At 41.9% G+C, this 21,851-nt stretch overlaps 1 protein-coding gene and 1 long non-coding RNA gene across 2 annotated transcripts in view; one reads left to right on the top strand and one right to left on the bottom strand.

The window, feature by feature from the left end:
* The first annotated feature begins 3,015 nt into the window (after positions 1-3,015).
* upp1 (uridine phosphorylase 1) overlaps positions 3,016-21,851 on the top strand; it is a 48,957-nt gene continuing 30,121 nt past the window's right edge. The window contains exons 1-5 of the mRNA XM_034174937.1: positions 3,016-3,125; positions 3,232-3,276; positions 7,034-7,145; positions 7,237-7,395; positions 7,495-7,609. Coding sequence (XP_034030828.1) covers positions 3,236-3,276; positions 7,034-7,145; positions 7,237-7,395; positions 7,495-7,609 — 427 coding nt within the window. The 5' untranslated portion in view covers positions 3,016-3,125; positions 3,232-3,235. The remainder of the gene's footprint in view (positions 3,126-3,231; positions 3,277-7,033; positions 7,146-7,236; positions 7,396-7,494; positions 7,610-21,851) is intronic.
* Positions 14,828-15,125, bottom strand: LOC117514466. The gene is made up of 2 exons (XR_004561889.1): positions 14,987-15,125; positions 14,828-14,895 (listed from the first exon to the last, which is right to left on the bottom strand). It is a non-coding gene; the product is annotated as an uncharacterized LOC117514466 (long non-coding RNA).

The following is a 21,851-nucleotide window of genomic DNA, read 5'->3' as shown; positions in this document are numbered from 1 at the left end:
GTGGGCCTGCCGCTTTCATGGGATGAAGTTTCCTTGGCTGTTCTCTGACTTGGTCCACAGTGATTTGTGAAGGAGGTTGTGTTGAGATGGGGGAGGTGTCCACCACATCAGCAGTGTCCTGCTGGTTATACTACAGCACTTTTATAAGCTGTAGGGTGATGTAAACATCAGCACATATACTCCATATCATGCTGTTTACACTACAACACTTGGCTTGGAGATTTTGGCTTTCACTCAATGCTGAGGAAGTCTTTATACCTACCAAAAAGGAAACGTCATTTCTGTCATCACCTTTTAGTAGCAGTGCTCAGTTTGAACAGCAGGGGTCTCTTTTATTTAGTTAATTAATTGTCATAAATTATTACTATATTTCAAAAGTGAGTGCTGTAGTATAATCAGCAGGACACCACTGTTGTGTGCAGTAAATTTTGTGTCACTACACCTTATGACTTTGATGCTATTGAAAATATTAAACAATCAAAAATTCTCCCAAATTTTTGAAAATGACTTTTTCCAAAAGTGAGTGCTGTAGTATAATTAGCAGGACACCACTGTTGTGTGCAGTAAATTTTGTGTCACTACACCTTATGACTTTGATGGTATTGAAAATATAAACAATAAAAAATTCTCCAAAATTTTTGAAAAAGACTTTTTCCCAGGCAGCACGGTGGCTTAGTGGTTAGCACTGTTGCCTCACAGCGAGAAGGTTGTGGGTTCAATTCCCGTGGCCTTTCTGTGTGGAGTTTGCATGTTCTCCCCATGTTTGCGTGGGTTTCCTCCGGGTGCTCCGGTTTCCTCCCACATCCAAAGACATGCGGGTTAGGTGGATTGGAATCTTTAAAAAATTGTCCGTAGGTGTGTGTGTGGGTGTGTCTGTGTTTGTTTTTCTATTTGTGGCCCTGCGACAGACTAGCGTCCTGTCCTGGGTGTACCCCGCCTCGCGCTCTATGACTGCTGGGATAGGCTCCAGCCCCCCCGCGACCCTTAATTGGACTAGGCGGTGGAAAATGGATGGATGGATGGACTTTTTCCCAAAGTGAGTGTTGTAGTATAATCAGCAGGACACCACTGTTGTGTGCAGTAAATTTTGTGTCACTACACCTTATGACTTTGATGCTATTGAAAATTTAACCAATCAAAAATTCTCCAAATTTTTTTAAAATGACTTTTTCCCAAAGTGAGTGGTGTAGTATAATCAGCAGGACACCACTGTTGTGTGCAGTAAATTTTGTGTCACTACACCTTATGACTTTGATGCTATTGAAAATATAATCAATGAAAAATTCTCCAAAATTTTTTAAAATTACTTTTTCCCAAACTGAGTGCTCTGGTATAATCAACAGGACACGGCTGTTGTTTGCAGTGACTTTGATGCTATTAAAAATTTAAAAAATAAAAAATTCTGCAGTTTTTCATAATGGCATTTTTCCAAACTGAGCTCTGTAGTATAATCAGCAGGACCCTACTGATGTGTGCAGTGAATTTGGTGATATCACTCCTTATTACAATGATTTATTCAATAATTTTCTGGTGTCTTTTTTTTTTTTCCATGTATGCACTTTGTAGACGGTCCCTAAGCTTCCGTTTCTCCGTTCAGATCAGTGTTATTTTTTTTCAGCTCAGAGGACGGCTCATATGGATAAAAATAAGGTTGTAGCTCGTTCTCTACCTTCCTGAGGTTAGAAACTAGTGGTGTTTGTCTTTCTACAACGTTTCTCTTCAGATCTATTGAGCCGTGAACTTCGAATCTGTGAATATCTTTCTGACTTTACCCAGGTGTTCAAAACATCGTTCTGAAAGCGATAGTTTCCTCATCTTCCAGTTGTTGTAGCACCCACGAACTGAACTATTAATGTTGCTCATGTTTGGACATATGTCTGGCGTACTGTGTTGCCACGTAGATAATCATTAGAAGCAGTGACAAACCGGAAGTTGTCTGACAAAACGGAGCCACCACCTTGACTTCCTGAATAAGGTGGATACTACAGCGTTATGATTTTACAATAATGACATTTAAATGTGTATGACGGTGAAGTTTCCTCTGAACATTTACTGTTCGTTAATAAGTGTGAGAACTTTGTACGTGATCAAGAGCATGAAACTGTAAAAGTACTCCGCCGCTGGCACGTGACGTCATTATGGGCGGGGCTACGTTGCGTAGCTGGATGACAGAGGTCAGCGGACTTAAGATGTTGGGCGCAATTTGGCAGAAACTTCAGAAATACTGATAAACTACATCACAAAGGTAAATGCTTTTTTTCTCCCTCAGATGTCATCACAATGATGAAGTTTTTGCTTTTACCGAGGTGAAATTAGACAGTCTTCCTCCCTTTCACTTCCTCTTCATTGTTGGCAACTAACGGACGGTTAGTTAATGCTGTTTTCAAAAATAAATAGGTTAGGGCATTTAAAAGCTAGATAGCTTCAGCCTTGAGCTTTTTCACTCAGCTAGATGTTTTTTTTCTTTCAGTATATTCCGTATTTTCTGTATTTTCCTTTGTTTGTGTGATTTTATCTATTTAATCATTTAGTTTCTGTTATTCCACAAGTTTGCTGATTGAAATAAATAAATCAACATGTTTTACGTAGCTCAACTAGTTTGATGATTGAGCCATTGGTTTTATATATTTTGTTTTTTAAACTACAAAAAGTTTGTGCTTATTTTAAAACAAACGTTTTATTTTAATAGAGGATGATTTCAGTTGTTTTCATTAGCTTCCATATTACGTTATGAGGCAGTGACCTAAAGTCAGTGGAGAATAGTATTACAACACTAGACAAGTCAGACACTTGTTTTTATTGGGTTTTAGTCCACTTGCTATTTTATGTGAATGTTTCTATGAAAATTCTGTAATTTTCTATTTTATTTAAAAAAAAACGTTTTTTTTTTTTTTGTTTTTTGTTCCTCAGTACTTACCACACCCTGTGACTCAGACACTCTAATGCAATACAAGATTATGATTTCAACACAGGACCAATAAGACACACTTCATTGTGATCTGCCTTCACATTTTCTCACAGACAACAGTCTGAAATCAAGGAGGAAGACACGGCTGTATCCATAGCCAATCTCTGTTGAATATTAACCCTAACCTAACCTAAAGCTTCACCTCTGTCGTACTTGGGTATTTAAAACTTTTTTTTTTTTTTTGCATTAGCCATGGATATTTAATTTTTTTTACATTGTTTTTCAAAATCTGAAGTTTATTTGTCATTTTCTTTTGACATCAGGAAGATGCAGTCAAAGATTGATGAGCAAGCAGCATCATGTTGCAGGTGAGAATTGTTCTTTGTCCTATTTTACTTACAAGAATATGAAGTTAATTTTGTAACTCATTTGTGTAGAAACTAATTGTTTTACAGTTTCCTTTTGGTGTGTTTTCATGAGGTCAGTTTTAACACATTGAAACAGACATACATGATAAATTCCATCCTTTTGGTTATGATATGTAATAATGCTTAAAAATGTATACACTGGCAGCCACACACACCACAACGGTGCCTCCACCATGTTTGACGGATGATGTGGTATACTTCAGATCATGAGCCATTTCTTTCCTTCTCCACACTCTTTTCTATACATCATTCTTTTACAAGTTAATCTTGGTTTCATCTGTCTTAAGAGTGTTGTCCCAGAACTGTCTGTGACTTCTTAGATGCTTTCTGTCAGCCTGATCTGATCTTTCTGTTCTTTTGTATTAGTAGTCTTCACACCTTATCATAAATCCTCTGTATATGCTTTCTTGAAGGTATCTCTTGTTTGCACACTTTGACAGTGACACACCTACCTCCCTGAGGGTGTTCTTGACTTTGTTAGATGGGCTTGAGAGGCTCAAGGGCTTCTGCAGTCATCCATTTTAGTGGTCTTACAGGACTTTTGGTATTACGGAGTTCTCCACTACATTCCTTCTTTTTCAGAGTGTTCCAAATTCTTGATTTTGCCACTTAAAGTTTCTGCTATATTTTTGATTGGTTTAATGTGTTTTTCAGCCTAAATTATAGCCTCCTTCACGTCAACTTCTCTTTGCACCTCACATCTGAGAGTTCTCATGAAAAGCTACCAAATGCAAATTCAACACTTGGATTGAACTTCTGAAATTTTATGTGCTTAATTTGCCATAATGAGGGAACAGACTGTATGAAAATGGGTGTAATTCCTAAATGGTTAACAAGGTTTAATCTAATTTAACCAGGTTAGTCCCATTGAGATTGAGATGTCTTTTGCAAGGGAGACCTGGGCAGTTATAAAGTTTCCAATTTACCTAACCTGCGTGACTTTAAATGTGGCAGGAAAGCCATGCAAAATATACAAACTCCACACAGAAAGGCCACAGGTGGGAATGGATCCCATGCTAACCACTAAGCCACCGTGCTACCCAGGTATATTTGTTAACCATGTGGAATTAAAGCAGAAAGTCTCCACTACAAAGGCACGTTGATTGCTTCATTTTGGCTCCATGTAGGGATTTACAGAAGAAAATGTCAACAGCTGGTGTTGTTTAAATATTTTTGTACTTGCCTTTATATATGCCATACAGATACATTTTGGCTCAAATGTAAAACCACTATATTCATTATTGGAGGCAGTAATAGTTAACCTTTGTAGCCCAGAGGAGCTATGTCCTGTCCGAGTGCACCTTGTAGTTAATATGTGATTCCAGCATGCATTTTGTATGTATTGTCTTTGTTCAGGGTGTTGCTTAAACCTTTTCCACAAATCAATCAGAACCTCCGCACTATTACATCCACAGTGTGTGCCCACTGCATCCCATATTACTGCATCAGCACATCTGCTCATAATCCGTCATCTATTACTTATGGCATCTGAGAAGAGACGGATGGGTGTAAAGGAAAAGTCTTGGCATGAGCCCACCCCCTCCAGTTTAACATAACTTAAAACAGCATATGCTGTCATCTTGTGACTTGTCAATTTAAAAGGGCATATATGAAAGCAAACCTTTGTAGAGCCCGACCGATATTATCGGCCGATATAAGACCTTTTCAAAGTACTCACTATCGGCCGAAATTTTGCCGATAGAACGCTGATAATTTTCAACAGAACAGTTACTGAAATAATGTTTGTATCGGCAATGTAAAATGTCCTTGCACCATTTGTCCAGTAGATGGAGCGCTGACTCCATTCAACTGAGAGCTGCTTACACCCCTGCTTAAATGTGTTCATCACCGGCCCCCGTAGTTCACCATCACACAGCACTGATCGACTGACAAAAGCATATAAGTAAGTTTATAAGGATGTTGTTTGTAATAACTTTGCGATTACATTCAACCCACATTTCTCCCGTTTCAGTTCGACTCAGTTTGATTAACTCAGTTTATGTAGTAATGTGTCAAATATGCTTCATTGCGTCAGTCACGCTTTTTATTAAGCCCACGTTGTGTAGACGTTATTTCTAGCATGAAACACTTTTGTTTACTGCTAAGAGGTTGAAACATTCAGATTCACTGGTCGTCCAGAAGGGTTCTGGGAATTACTGTCGTTCGCCATTAACCCTCTGGGGCTGACGCCGTCGTATAGGATGGCTGGGACCAAGCTTTACTAAATTGTAAATAACTTTTTAATGATATGAGATAGAAACTTACTTTTTTTGCTGAAACGTTAACTCCATGGACTTTCGATCCACCGTCAGCCATCTTGGTACTCCTCATAGAAGATGAGTGATGATGTGCGCATGAACTTGAAACTTGAACTTGAAAATTCATCTCTGTTATAAAGTTAATCAATATGAGGACAAAGCTTCAGCTTTTAGCTCATACCTTTTTTGTTAATAGTCCAAAAAAGAACACTTTATTCATTAAAAAAAATAATGATAATATCGGCTGATTTATTGGCTATCGGCAAATCAGCCGATTATCAGCATTTTTTTCATCCAAATATCGTTATCGGCATCGGCCTCAAAAAATCCATATCGGTCGGACTCTAAACCTTTTGCATCAAGTGAACTTTGATGTACGGGATCATTTTTAAAAAGCAACTATATTTTGCCTATGTAATGTCCCATAGATGTTTCTGCCACCTGCTGGATGATTCAGGGATTAGTGGCAATTCTTTTCCTGTTTCTGTAAACTTGTTTTCTATTGGTTTCCCAGTGGTTACATTCAAAAACTCAAACATAGTCATACGTCCATGAAAGCTAGCAGAGACTATTTTGTTTAAATTTAGCTAAAGGAAGATGGTTAAACTCTGTACGCAGTAATGAGGTTTTTAAGGGAGAGAATTCATTAATTCATTTTTTTTTGTTCCCACTTACAACAATCAGGGTCAAAGGGAAAGGGGGCTGGAACCTATCCCAGCAGTCATAGGGCACAAGCCAGGGTACACCAACCCAGTCGAAAAAACGTGAGGTAGGACATCAGTCTGTCGCAGGGGCCACGTATAGACAAACAACTCATTTTCTGGTGATCAAATCAAATCAATTTTATTTATATAGCGCCAAATCACAACAAACAGTTGCCCCAAGGCGCTTTATATTGTAAGGCAAAAGCCATACAATAATTACGGAAAAACCCCAACGGTCAAAACGACCCCCTGTGAGCAAGCACTTGGTGACAGTGGGAAGGAAAAACTCCCTTTTAACATGAAGAAACCTCCAGCAGAACCAGGCTCAGGGAGGGGCAGTCTTCTGCTGGGACTGGTTGGGGCTGAGGGAGAGAACCAGGAAAAAGACATGCTGTGGAAAAGAGCAGAGATCAATCACTAATGATTAAATGCAGAGTGGTGCATACAGAGCAAAAAGAGAAAGAAACACTCAGTGCATCATGGGAACCCCCCAGCAGTCTAAGTCTATAGCAGCCATAACTAAGGGATGGTTCAGGGTCACCTGATCCAGCCCTAACTTTAAGCTTTAGTAAAAGGAAAGTTTTAAGCCTAGTTTCAAGCGCATTAACCACTTGGCCATATGCTGGTTAAATCATCAAGGTGTGACAGGGCCCTAATATGCAAACAAACATCAGTGAGAAACTGTTTTTATGATGTTGATCAAACCTTTATTACTTTTCTCTTCACCGCAAACAGTCCTGCTTATGTGCGCAATCCACACTTGGCTGCACTGAAAGAAGACATTCTCTATCACTTCAGTCTTGGTACTGCCACTCATGACCTGCCAGCCATGTTCGGTGATGTCAAAGTAAGATTTTTTTATCATATTCTTTTGGCAAAAAGAAAATACCACTGTTGGGAGGATTCAGCGTGTGCTAATGGTTTTTGTTTTCTTACAGTTTGTGTGTGTTGGGGGTAGTCCCTGGAGGATGAAAGAATTCATTGAGTACGTTGCTACTGAACTGGGAATGGAAGACCCTAACTCAGAGTACCCAGATATTTGTGTTGGAACAGATCGCTATGCCATGTACAAAGTTGGCCCAGTGCTCTCTGTCAGTGTATGTAAAAACACCAAACTTAAAACAAGTACTACAAAAAAATACAGAACCAAATTCTATAAGTTTCCATCAAATAACAAAACTTTACTTGATTTCCAGCATGGAATGGGTGTTCCATCTATTGCCATAATGTTGCACGAGCTCATAAAACTCTTCTATTACGCCCATTGCACAGACGTTACAATTATACGCCTCGGGACTTCAGGTGGCTTGGGTAAGTTTTTAACATTTTCTTTGTTTGGAAGTCTTCTTTCTGTATGTGGGGATAGTGATTGACACATTATACCTCACGCCTTGTCAATTTTTGCATGATATAATGTGGGTGAGCAAACTTCATCAATGACACTTTGTATGGATGACAGTAGATCTAATTATGCCACAAGAGGGAGCCAAAATTACCTCATCAGCTTTAGGGGTCAGTTCAGCAACTGCATGCAGTGGCTATTGGTTGTTAAAGTTTTCTAGTGATGGTTCCTGAATTAAAAGTAGCTTACTGACATTTATGAACGCGGTGCTCTGGTTCTCTTTTTGAACACTGTAAATACAGGTCAGGATGTGAGCCTCCCAGCAATACATGTGCATTTGTTGACAAGGTGACGGAAGGTGAATCAGCAATCTTAATAGCCATTATCCACATAAACACATGATAATGACGTCAGTCAGTGTCATTCAATTCAGTACATGCTGTGCACTCTCAGTGTGGCACAGTGCACAAACTAATCAAATTTGAGAACAACAAACAGGAGCATTTCGAGCACCCCTACTTATATTTTTCCCCCTCTCTCACGGTTTGTATCCACAATCAATCAATCAATCAATCAATCAATTTTATTTATATAGCGCCAAATCACAACAAACAGTTGCCCCAAGGCGCTTTATATTGTAAGGCAAGGCCATACAATAATTACGTAAAAACCCCAATGGTCAAAACGACCCCCTGTGAGCAAGCACTTGGCGACAGTGGGAAGGAAAAACTCCCTTTTAACAGGAAGAAACCTCCAGCAGAACCAGGCTCAGGGAGGGGCGGTCTTCTGCTGGGACTGGTTGGGGCTGAGGGAGAGAACCAGGAAAAAAGACATGCTGTGGAGGGGAGCAGAGATCAATCACTAATGATTAAATGCAGAGTGGTGCATACAGAGCAAAAAGAGAAAGAAACACTCAGTGCATCATGGGAACCCCCCAGCAGTCTAAGTCTATAGCAGCATAACTAAGGGATGGTTCAGGGTCACCTGATCCAGCCCTAACTATAAGCTTTAGCAAAAGGAAAGTTTTAAGCCTAATCTTAAAAGTAGAGAGGGTGTCTGTCTCCCTGATCCGAATTGGGAGCTGGTTCCACAGGGAGAGGAGCCTGAAAGCTGAAGGCTCTGCCTCCCATTCTACTCTTACAAACCCTAGGAACTACAAGTAAGCCTGCAGTCTGAGAGCGAAGGGCTCTATTGGGATGATATGGTACTATGAGGTCCCTAAGATAAGATGGGACCTGATTATTCAAAACCTTATAAGTAAGAAGAAGAATTTTAAATTCTATTCTAGAATTAACAGGAAGCCAATGAAGAGAGGCCAATATGGGTGAGATATGCTCTCTCCTTCTAGTCCCCGTTAGTACTCTAGCTGCAGCATTTTAATTAACTGAAGGCTTTTCAGGGAACTTTTAGGACAACCTGATAATAATGAATTACAATAGTCTAGCCTAGAGGAAATAAATGCATGAATTAGTTTTTCAGCATCACTCTGAGACAAGACCTTTCTAATTTTAGAGATATTGCATAAATGCAAAAAAGCAGTCCTACATATTTGTTTAATATGCGCTTTGAATGACATATCCTGATCAAAAATGACTCCAAGATTTCTCACAGTATTACTAGAGGTCAGGGTAATGCCATCCAGAGTAAGGATCTGGTTAGACACCATGTTTCTAAGATTTGTGGGGCCAAGTACAATAACTTCAGTTTTATCTGAGTTTAAAAGCAGGAAATTAGAGGTCATCCATGTCTTTATGTCTGTAAGACAATCCTGCAGTTTAGCTAATTGGTGTGTGTCCTCTGGCTTCATGGATAGATAAAGCTGGGTATCATCTGCGTAACAATGAAAATTTAAGCAATGCCGTCTAATAATACTGCCTAAAGGAAGCATGTATAAGTGAATAAAATTGGTCCTAGCACAGAACCTTGTGGAACTCCATAATTAACCTTAGTCTGTGAAGAGGATTCCCCATTTACATGAACAAATTGTAATCTATTAGATAAATATGATTCAAACCACCGCAGCGCAGTGCCTTTAATACCTATGGCATGCTCTAATCTCTGTAATAAAATTTTATGGTCAACAGTATCAAAAGCAGCACTGAGGTCTAACAGAACAAGCACAGAGATGAGTCCACTGTCTGAGGCCATAAGAAGATCATTTGTAACCTTCACTAATGCTGTTTCTGTACTATGATGAATTCTAAAACCTGACTGAAACTCTTCAAATAGACAATTCCTCTGCAGATGATCAGTTAGCTGTTTTACAACTACCCTTTCAAGAATTTTTGAGAGAAAAGGAAGGTTGGAGATTGGCCTATAATTAGCTAAGATAGCTGGGTCAAGTGATGGCTTTTTAAGTAATGTTTAATTACTGCCACCTTAAAAAGCCTGTGGTACATAGCCAACTAATAAAGATAGATTGATCATATTTAGATCGAAGCATTAAATAATGGTAGGGCTTCCTTGAGCAGCCTGGTAGGAATGGGGTCTAATAGACATGTTGATGGTTTGGATGAAGTAACTAATGAAAATAACTTAGACAGAACAATCTGAGAGAAAGCGTCTAACCAAATACCGGCATCACTGAAAGCAGCCAAAGATAATGATACGTCTTTGGGATGGTATGAATAATTTTTTCTCTAATAGTTAAATTTTATTAGCAAAGAAAGTCATGAAGTCATTACTAGTTAAGTTAAAGGAATACTCGGCTCAATAGAGCTCTGACTCTTGTCAGCCTGGCTACAGTGCTGAAAAGAAACCTGGGGTTGTGCTTATTTTCTTCAATTAGTGATGAGTAGTAAGATGTCCTAGCTTTACAGAGGGCTTTTTTATAGAGCAACAGACTCTTTTTCCAGGCTAAGTGAAGATCTGTTAAATTAGTGAGACGCCATTTCCTCTCCAACTTCCGGGTTATCTGCTTTAAGCTGTGAGTTTGTGAGTTATACCACGAGTCAGGCACTTCTGATTTAAAGCTCTCTTTTCAGAGGAGCTACAGCATCCAAAGTTGTCTTCAATGAGGATGTAAAACTATTGATGAGATACTCTATCTCCCTTACAGAGTTTAGGTAGCTACTCTGCACTGTGTTGGTATATGGCATTAGAGAACATAAAGAGGAATCATATCCTTAAACCTAGTTACAGCGCTTTCTGAAAGACTTCTAGTGTAATGAAACTTATTCCCCACTGCTGGGTAGTCCATCAGAGTAAATGTAAATGTTATTAAGAAATGATCAGACAGAAGGGAGTTTTCAGGGAATACTGTTAAGGTCTTCAATTTCCATACCATAAGTCAGAACAAGATCTAAGATATGATTAAAAGTGGTGGGTGGACTCATTACATTATGAGCAAAGCCAATTGAGTCTAATAATAGATTAAATGCAGTGTTGAGGCTGTCATTCTCAGCATCTGTGTGGATGTTAAAATCGCCCACTATATTATCTTATCTGAGCTAAGCACTAAGTCAGACAAAAGGTCTGAAAATTCACAGAGAAACTCACAGTAACGACCAGGAGGACGATAGATAACAAATAAAACTGGTTTTTGGGACTTCCAATTTGGATGGACAAGACTAAGAGTCAAGCTTTCAAATGAATTAAAGCTCTGTCTGGGTTTTTGATTAATTAATAAGCTGGAATGGAAGATTGCTGGCTAATCCTCCGCCTCGGCCCGTGCTACGAGCGTTCTGGCAGTTAGTGTGACTCGGGGGTGTTGACTCATTTAAACTAACATATTCATCCTGCTGTAACCAGGTTTCTGTAAGGCAGAATAAATCAATATGTTGATCAATTATTATATCATTTACTAACAGGGACTTAGAAGAGAGAGATCTAATGTTTAATAGACCACATTTAACTGTTTTAGTCTGTGGTGCAGTTGAAGGTGCTATATTATTTTTTCTTTTTGAATTTTTATGCTTAAATAGATTTTTGCTGGTTATTGGTGGTCTGGGAGCAGGCATCGTCTCTACGGGGATGGGGTAATGAGGGGATGGCAGGGGGAGAGAAGCTGCAGAGAGGTGTGTAAGACTACAACTCTGCTTTCTGGTCCCAACCCTGGATAGTCACGGTTTGGAGGATTTAAGAAAATTGGCCAGATTTCTAGAAATGAGAGCTGCTCCATCCACAGTGGGATGGATGCCGTCTCTCCTAACAATTATCTATGAAGCCCACCTCATTTTTTGGACACCACTCAGACAGCCAGCAATTCAAGGAGAACATGCGGCTAAACATGTCACTCCCGGTCCGATTGGGGAGGGGCCCAGAGAAAAACTACAGAGTCCGACATTGTTTTTGCAAAGTTACACACCGGTTCAATGTTAATTTTAGTGACCTCCGATTGGCGTAACCGGGTGTCATTACTGCCAACGTGAATTACAATCTTACCAAATTTACGCTTAGCCTCAGCCAGCAGTTTCAAATTTCCTTCAATGTCACCTGCTCTGGCCCCCGGAAGACAATTGACTATGGTTGCTGGTGTCGCTAACTTCACATTTCTCAAAACAGAGTCGCCAATAACCAGAGTTTGATCCTCGGCGGGTTGTGTCGCCGAGTGGGGAAAAACGTTACAAATGTGAACGGGTTGGCATGTACACTGGGCTTCTGTTTTAGGGCTACGCTTCCTCCTCACAGTCACCCAGTCGGCCTGCTTTCTGGATGCTCGTGATCTGCCAGAGGGAAACTAACGGGCGGCTAAGCTACCTTGGTCCGCACCGACTACAGGGGCCTGGCTAGCTGTAGAATTTTCCCACGGTGCAGAGCCGAGTCGCCAATTCGCCCGCTGCGCCTCCAAAGCTACGAATAAGCTACACTTTTACAAGTACCATTACTGCTAAAGGAGGCCGAGGGAATAACTAAACATTTCACACCCAGAGCAGAAAAGTGCGGGAGAGACACAAGAAGCCGCCATGCTAAACCGGCTAAGAGCTAGTAGCTGCGCTAAGCTAGCGGATTCCTAAAAACACACAAAGTGAATAATGTGTAAATAATTTAGAGGGTGATTCAGCAGAGGGAGTGCTTTATTTAAGGCACGTGAAGATTACACTGTGAAACAAATCATTATCTAGGTAACTAGATCAATCTAACTGCGCAGATTAACAGCTAACAGATACAGCAAAAACACCACTGAGCTCCGGAACAGAAGTGATACAATACCGCAGTGAGAGCCAACCACCAGTAGAGGCAAGCAAGACCACAAAGGCACCTTAAAGCTAAAGTAGCTCCTAAAATCCTAAAATCTTAGAATTCCTCAAATTCTTAGATATTTCTTAGGGACCCTTCACACATAACACGATGTTGGGCGAAAGAAAACAGAAACTAGATGAAAATCCGCAAACAACAAATGGAATGGGGAACCGCGAAACATTCCACCTACTGTCGAGAGGGACGCACTGTCAGACAGGCGTGCACTATACCGCAGCAATGGTTTCGTGCTCACACACGAGCGTGCATGAACACAGTGCGAGCACCTGGAATGTGTGGCACCACATCACACTGTGGGGGTGGGGGTGGGGAGACCCACACACCAAAAACAATAAAAAACACCACAGTTTTCTAATATTTAATCCCTCTTATTGAGTGGACAATACAAATATGATCCTTCTGTTCCTCTGACCCATGGTCATAGACATACAGTTTGAAAATTACATGAATGAAGCAGTGTGCTCTTATCATGTCCACATCTGCTGGCCACCCCGCGTGTCCAGGCCGGCCTCGCATGCTCAGCGAGTGGGACACCGCGTCATGTGGACCATAGCATGGTGATGTGACATTCAGATTGCACATGATCAGACGTTCTTTTCACCTGGCAACAGCCTTCAATGTGCGCCCTGTACGGTTGCTCCAGCCCGTTGCAAAGGCGATATATGGTTTTATGTATTTTCACGTGAGGACAGCATGCACATGCCCGTGCCTCACGGTGGAGAGTTGTAAGGTCATGTCTGTCATAACACAGTATGTGTTCTGCAGCTGTGACTTGCAGATCCACAGATCCCAACAGCTGCAGCTGTTTGCAGACATGCCCACCTTTTCGATTAGCTCACAGAACAAAGTGTCACTCTCTGTTCCTTTGCACTGTGGTTATTTATTTTTTGTACATGTTAGGTAATCATGTAGTTATTGTAGTATTATATATGTTTCTTATCCTGGCTGTGTTCTCTGTGTTTTTATTTTACACATCGTGTGTACTGAGCCGTCATTTCCAGCTGTCAGTGAGTGGGTGGCCAGCAATCCGCTGAGAGGCGCCTTGCCGTGCGCGCTCAGACGTGGCTGGCCACTCCCCATGTGATCTTGTCTGTACATAATTATAAGCATGTCATGCAAGTGTGGCCCCCCTCCCTGCACGCCACATGTGTTCCGGGGCGGGCGACACACTCACACGCCACGTATTGAGGGGGTAGGTGGGGGGGGGCATGACACACACACACACCATGTGTTGGGGCGACACTCGCATGCCACATGTGTTGCGAGGGGGCACACTTGCTTGACATATGTGTTGCTTGGTAGTTGCACACTCGTGTGGCAGTTAGACAGTTTTCACAGACAGCTGCAATGTGGTCATCTGGACTCCACTATCGTGCCGGGAGTGCGAATAGCCCCACCTTATCTAAGTGCCCAGAGAGTAGTGTTGGATGTTGGTGTGCGGCACCTAGGGTAAACTGGGCACTCGCTGCCTTTCGGCTGCTGGTGTGCGCAAATGGTTGTGGCGTCAGCTGTACGAGGCGTTCGAGATGGCTCAGATTTTTCACAAGTGGCATGCGATTCCTCCTTTGTGAACCAGTCGGCTTCAGTCGTGTTATGTGTGAAATGGCACCTAGAATTTTTTTCTTGGTAAGATAAAAGTTGTTCACAAAGCACCGTAGGCCTTAAGAGAGCTCCTAATGTGCCAAATTGATAAAAGTAGGGAGGAGCCATTTTAAGAAGCCTAATGCTGCGTTCACATGGGGCGCGACATGAGCGACAGCAGTGACAGGTTGCCATGTAATCCCTATGGAATGACGCGTTTTGGCGCCAAGTCATGCAGCGCGATGCGATGGACGCGAATGAAGCGACGCGAGTGAAGCAGTTTTGAGCGATTGGCTCCTCCCAAAGTTGAAAAATCACTGACAGAGAGCACTGGGCCAACTTTGTACATGGCATAGCGATCTGTTCCAACACAAATATCTGGGTACTCTGAGTTAGGGTCTTCCATTCCCAGTTCAATAGCAACGTACTCAATGAATTCTTTCATCCTCCAGGGACTACCCCCAACACACACAAACTGTAAGAAAACAAAAACCATTAGCACACGCTGAATCCTCCCAACAGTGGTATTTTCTTTTTGCCAAAAGAATATGATAAAAAAATCTTACTTTGACATCACCGAACATGGCTGGCAGGTCATGAGTGGCAGTACCAAGACTGAAGTGATAGAGAATGTCTTCTTTCAGTGCAGCCAAGTGTGGATTGCGCACATAAGCAGGACTGTTTGCGGTGAAGAGAAAAGTAATAAGGTTTGATCAACATCATAAAAACAGTTTCTCACTGATGTTTGTTTGCATATTAGGGCCCTGTCACACCTTGATGATTTAACCAGCATATGGCCAAGTGGTTAAATCGCGGTGCTCTGGTTCTCTTTTTGAACACTGTAAATACAGGTCAGGATGTGAGCCTCCCAGCAATACATGTGCATTTGTTGACAAGGTGACGGAAGGTGAATCAGCAATCTTAATAGCCATTATCCACATAAACACATGATAATGACGTCAGTCAGTGTCATTCAATTCAGTACATGCTGTGCACTCTCAGTGTGGCACAGTGCACAAACTAATCAAATTTGAGAACAACAAACAGGAGCATTTCGAGCACCCCTACTTATATTTTTCCCCCTCTCTCACGGTTTGTATCCACAATCAATCAATCAATCAATCAATCAATTTTTATTTATATAGCGCCAAATCACAACAAACAGTTGCCCCAAGGCGCTTTATATTGTAAGGCAAGGCCATACAATAATTACGTAAAAACCCCCAATGGTCAAAACGACCCCCCTGTGAGCAAGCACTTGGCGACAGTGGGAAGGAAAAACTCCCTTTTAACAGGAAGAAACCTCCAGCAGAACCAGGCTCAGGGAGGGGCGGTCTTCTGCTGGGACTGGTTGGGGCTGAGGGAGAGAACCAGGAAAAGACATGCTGTGGAGGGGAGCAGAGATCAATCACTAATGATTAAATGCAGAGTGGTGCATACAGAGCAAAAAGAGAAAGAAACACTCAGTGCATCATGGAACCCCCCAGCAGTCTAAGTCTATAGCAGCATAACTAAGGGATGGTTCAGGGTCACCTGATCCAGCCCTAACTATAAGCTTTAGCAAAAAGGAAAGTTTTAAGCCTAATCTTAAAGTAGAGAGGGTGTCTGTCTCCCTGATCCGAATTGGGAGCTGGTTCCACAGGAGAGGAGCCTGAAAGCTGAAGGCTCTGCCTCCCATTCTACTCTTACAAACCCTAGGAACTACAAGTAAGCCTGCAGTCTGAGAGCGAAGGGCTCTATTGGGATGCTATGGTACTATGAGGTCCCTAAGATAAGATGGGACCTGATTATTCAAAACCTATAAGTAAGAAGAAGAATTTTAAATTCTATTCTAGAATTAACAGGAAGCCAATGAAGAGAGGCCAATATGGGTGAGATATGCTCTCTCCTTCTAGTCCCCGTTAGTACTCTAGCTGCAGCATTTTTAATTAACTGAAGGCTTTTCAGGGAACTTTTAGGACAACCTGATAATAATGAATTACAATAGTCTAGCCTAGAGGAAATAAATGCATGAATTAGTTTTTCAGCATCACTCTGAGACAAGACCTTTCTAATTTTAGAGATATGCATAAATGCAAAAAAGCAGTCCTACATATTTGTTTAATATGCGCTTTGAATGACATATCTGATCAAAAATGACTCCAAGATTTCTCACAGTATTACTAGAGGTCAGGGTAATGCCATCCAGAGTAAGGATCTGGTTAGACAACCATGTTTCTAAGATTTGGGGGGCCAAGTACAATAACTTCAGTTTTATCTGAGTTTAAAAGCAGGAAATTAGAGGTCATCCATGTCTTTATGTCTGTAAGACAATCCTGCAGTTTAGCTAATTGGTGTGTGTCCTCTGGCTTCATGGATAGATAAAGCTGGGTATCATCTGCGTAACAATGAAAATTTAAGCAATGCCGTCTAATAATACTGCCTAAAGGAAGCATGTATAAAGTGAATAAATTGGTCCTAGCACAGAACCTTGTGGAACTCCATAATTAACCTTAGTCTGTGAAGAGGATTCCCCATTTACATGAACAAATTGTAATCTATTAGATAAATATGATTCAAACCACCGCAGCGCAGTGCCTTTAATACCTATGGCATGCTCTAATCTCTGTAATAAATTTTATGGTCAACAGTATCAAAAGCAGCACTGAGGTCTAACAGAACAAGCACAGAGATGAGTCCACTGTCTGAGGCCATAAGAAGATCATTTGTAACCTTCACTAATGCTGTTTCTGTACTATGATGAATTCTAAAACCTGACTGAAACTCTTCAATAGACAATTCCTCTGCAGATGATCAGTTAGCTGTTTTACAACTACCCTTTCAAGAATTTTTGAGAGAAAAGGAAGGTTGGAGATTGGCCTATAATTAGCTAAGATAGCTGGGTCAAGTGATGGCTTTTTAAGTAATGGTTTAATTACTGCCACCTTAAAAGCCTGTGGTACATAGCCAACTAATAAAGATAGATTGATCATATTTAAGATCGAAGCATTAAATAATGGTAGGGCTTCCTTGAGCAGCCTGGTAGAATGGGGTCTAATAGACATGGTGATGGTTTGGATGAAGTAACTAATGAAATAACTTAGACAGAACAATCTGAGAGAAAGCGTCTAACCAAATACCGGCATCACTGAAAGCAGCCAAAGATAATGATACGTCTTTGGGATGGTTATGAATAATTTTTTCTCTAATAGTTAAAATTTTATTAGCAAAGAAAGTCATGAAGTCATTACTAGTTAAAGTTAAAGGAATACTCGGCTCATAGAGCTCTGACTCTTTGTCAGCCTGGCTACAGTGCTGAAAAGAAACCTGGGGTTGTGCTTATTTTCTTCAATTAGTGATGAGTAGTAAGATGTCCTAGCTTTACAGAGGGCTTTTTTATTAGAGCAACAGACTCTTTTTCCAGGCTAAGTGAAGATCTGTTAAATTAGTGAGACGCCATTTCCTCTCCAACTTCCGGGTTATCTGCTTTAAGCTGTGAGTTTGTGAGTTATACCACGGAGTCAGGCACTTCTGATTTAAAGCTCTCTTTTTCAGAGGAGCTACAGCATCCAAAGTTGTCTTCAATGAGGATGTAAAACTATTGATGAGATACTCTATCTCACTTACAGAGTTTAGGTAGCTACTCTGCACTGTGTTGGTATATGGCATTAGAGAACATAAAGAAGGAATCATATCCTTAAACCTAGTTACAGCGCTTTCTGAAAGACTTCTAGTGTAATGAAACTTATTCCCACTGCTGGGTAGTCCATCAGAGTAAATGTAAATGTTATTAAGAAATGATCAGACAGAAGGGAGTTTTCAGGGAATACTGTTAAGTCTTCAATTTCCATACCATAAGTCAGACACAAGATCTAAGATATGATTAAAGTGGTGGGTGGACTCATTTACATTATGAGCAAAGCCAATTGAGTCTAATAATAGATTAAATGCAGTGTTGAGGCTGTCATTCTCAGCATCTGTGTGGATGTTAAAATCGCCCCCACTATATTTATCTTATCTGAGCGAAGCACTAAGTCAGACAAAAGGTCTGAAAATTCACAGAGAAACTCACAGTAACGACCAGGAGGACGATAGATAACAAATAAAACTGGTTTTTGGGACTTCCAATTTGGATGGACAAGACTAAGAGTCAAGCTTTCAAATGAATTAAAGCTCTGTCTGGGTTTTTGATTAATTAATAAGCTGGAATGGAAGATTGCTGCTAATCCTCCGCCTCGGCCCGCTGCTACGAGCGTTCTGGCAGTTAGTGTGACTCGGGGGTGTTGACTCATTTAACCTAACATATTCATCCTGCTGTAACCAGGTTTCTGTAAGGCAGAATAATCAATATGTTGATCAATTATTATATCATTTACTAACAGGGACTTAGAAGAGAGAGATCTAATGTTTAATAGACCACATTTAACTGTTTTAGTCTGTGGTGCAGTTGAAGGTGCTATATTATTTTTTTCTTTTTGAATTTTTATGCTTAAATAGATTTTTGCTGGGTTATTGGTGGTCTGGGAGCAGGCATCGTCTCTACGGGGATGGGTAATGAGGGGATGGCAGGGGGAGAGAAGCTGCAGAGAGGTGTGTAAGACTACAACTCTGCTTTCTGGTCCCAACCCTGGATAGTCACGGTTTGGAGGATTTAAGAAAATTGGCCAGATTTCTAGAAATGAGAGCTGCTCCATCCACAGTGGGATGGATGCCGTCTCTCTAACAATTATCTATGAAGCCCACCTCATTTTTGGACACCACTCAGACAGCCAGCAATTCAAGGAGAACATGCGGCTAAACATGTCACTCCCGGTCCGATTGGGGAGGGGCCCAGAGAAAACTACAGAGTCCGACATTGTTTTTGCAAAGTTACACACGGATCAATGTTAATTTTAGTGACCTCCGATTGGCGTAACCGGGTGTCATTACTGCCAACGTGAATTACAATCTTACAAATTTACGCTTAGCCTCAGCCAGCAGTTTCAAATTCCTTCAATGTCACCTGCTCTGGCCCCCGGAAGACAATTGACTATGGTTGCTGGTGTCGCTAACTTCACATTTCTCCAAAACAGAGTCGCCAATAACCAGAGTTTGATCCTCGGCGGGTTGTGTCGCCGAGTGGGGGAAAACACGGTTACAAATGTGAACGGGTTGGCAGTGTACACTGGGCTTCTGTTTAGGGCTACGCTTCTCCTCACAGTCACCCAGTCGGCCTGCTTTCCTGGATTGCTCGGGATCTGCCAGAGGGAAACTAACGGCGGCTAAGCTACCTTGGTCCGCACCGACTACAGGGGCCTGGCTAGCTGTAGAATTTTCCACGGTGCAGGAGCCGAGTCTCCAATTCGCCCAGCCTGCCTCCAAAGCTACGAATAAGCTACACTTATTACAAGTACCATTACTGCTAAAGGAGGCCGAGGAATAACTAAACATTTCACACCCAGAGCAGAAAAGTGCGGGAGAGACACAAGAAGCCGCCATGCTAAACCGGGCTAAGAGCTAGTAGCTGCGCTAAGCTAGCGGATTCCTAAAAACACCAAAGTGAATAATGTGTAAATAATTTAGAGGTGATTCAGCAGAGGGAGTGCTTTATTTAAGGCACGTGAAGATTACACTGTGAAACAAATCATTATCTAGGTAACTAGATCATCTAACTGCGCAGATTAAACAGCTAACAGATACAGCAAAACACCACTGGCTCCGGAACAGGAAGTGATACAATACCGCAGTGAGAGCCAACCACCAGTAGAGGCAAGCAAGACCACAAAGCACCTTAAAGCTAAAAGTAGCTCCTAAAATCCTAAAATCTTAGAATTCCTCAAATTCTTAGATATTTCTTAGGGACCCTTCACACATAACACGATGTTGGGCGAAAGAAACAGAAACTAGATGAAAATCCGCAAACAACAAATGGAATGGGGAACCGCGAAACATTCCACCTACTGTCGAGAGGGACGCACGGTCAGACAGGCGTGCACTATACCGCAGCAATGGTTTCGTGCTCACACACGAGCGTGCATGAACACAGTGCGAGCACCTGGAATGTGTGGCACCACATCACACTGTGGGGTGGGGGTGGGGAGACCCACACACCAAAAACAAATAAAAACACCACAGTTTCTAATATTTAATCCCTCTTATTGAGTGGACAATACAAATATGATCCTTCTGTTCCTCTGACCCATGGTCATAGACATACAGTTTGAAATGACATGAATGAAGCAGTGTGCTCTTATCATGTCCACATCTGCTGGCCGCCCCGCGTGTCCAGCCGGCCTCGCATGCTCAGCGAGTGGGCACCGCGTCATGTGGACCATAGCATGGGTGATGTGACATTCAGATTGCACATGATCAGACAGTTCTTTTCACCTGGCACAGCCTGTCAATGTGCGCCCTGTACGGTTGCTCCAGCCCGTTGCAAAGGCGATATATGGTTTTATGTATTTTCACGTGAGGACAGCATGCACATGCACGTGCCTCACGGTGGAGAGTTGTAAGGTCATGTCTGTCATAACACAGTATGTGTTCTGCAGCTGTGACTTGCAGATCCACAGATCCCAACAGCTGCAGCTGTTTGCAGACATGCCCACCTTTTCGATTAGCTCACAGAACAAAGTGTCACTCTCTGTTCCTTTGCACTGTGGTTATTTATTTTTTGTACATGTTAGGTAATCATGTAGTTATTGTAGTATTTATATATGTTCTTATCCTGGCTGTGTTCTCTGTGTTTTTAATTTTACACATCGTGTGTACTGAGCCGTCATTTCCAGCTGTCAGTGAGTGGGTGGCCAGCAATCCGCTGAGAGGCGCCTTGCCGTGCGCGCTCAGACGTGGCTGGCCACTCCCCATGTGATCTTGTCTGTACATAATTATAAGCATGTCATGCAAGTGTGGCCCCCCTCCCTGCACGCCACATGTGTTCCGGGGCGGGCGACACACTCACACGCCACGTATTGAGGGGGTAGGTGGGGGGGGGCATGACACACACACACACCATGTGTTGGGGGCGACACTCGCATGCCACATGTGTTGCGAGGGGGCACACTTGCTTGACATATGTGTTGCTTGGTAGTTGCACACTCGTGTGGCAGTTAGACAGTTTTCACAGACAGCTGCAATGTGGTCATCTGGACTCCACTATCGTGCGGGAGTGCGAATAGCCCCACCTTATATAAGTGCCCAGAGAGTAGTGTTGGATGTTGGTGTGCGGCACCTAGGGTAAACTGGGCACTCGCTGCCTTTCGGCTGCTGGTGTGCGCAAATGGTTGTGGCGTCAGCTGTACGAGGCGTTCGAGATGGCTCAGATTTTTCACAAGTGGCATGCGATTCCTCCTTTGTGAACCAGTCGGCTTCAGTCGTGTTATGTGTGAAATGGCACTTAGAATTTTTTTCTTGGTAAGATAAAAGTTGTTCACAAAGACCGTAGGCCTTAAGAGAGCTCCTAATGTGCCAAAT

The sequence above is a fragment of the Thalassophryne amazonica genome, chromosome 7 (genome assembly GCF_902500255.1).
Source record: "Thalassophryne amazonica chromosome 7, fThaAma1.1, whole genome shotgun sequence".
Taxonomy (NCBI): Eukaryota; Metazoa; Chordata; class Actinopteri; order Batrachoidiformes; family Batrachoididae; genus Thalassophryne; species Thalassophryne amazonica.
Note: the sequence above shows the minus strand (reverse complement) of the source record. Positions and strands in the feature narration are given on the sequence as shown.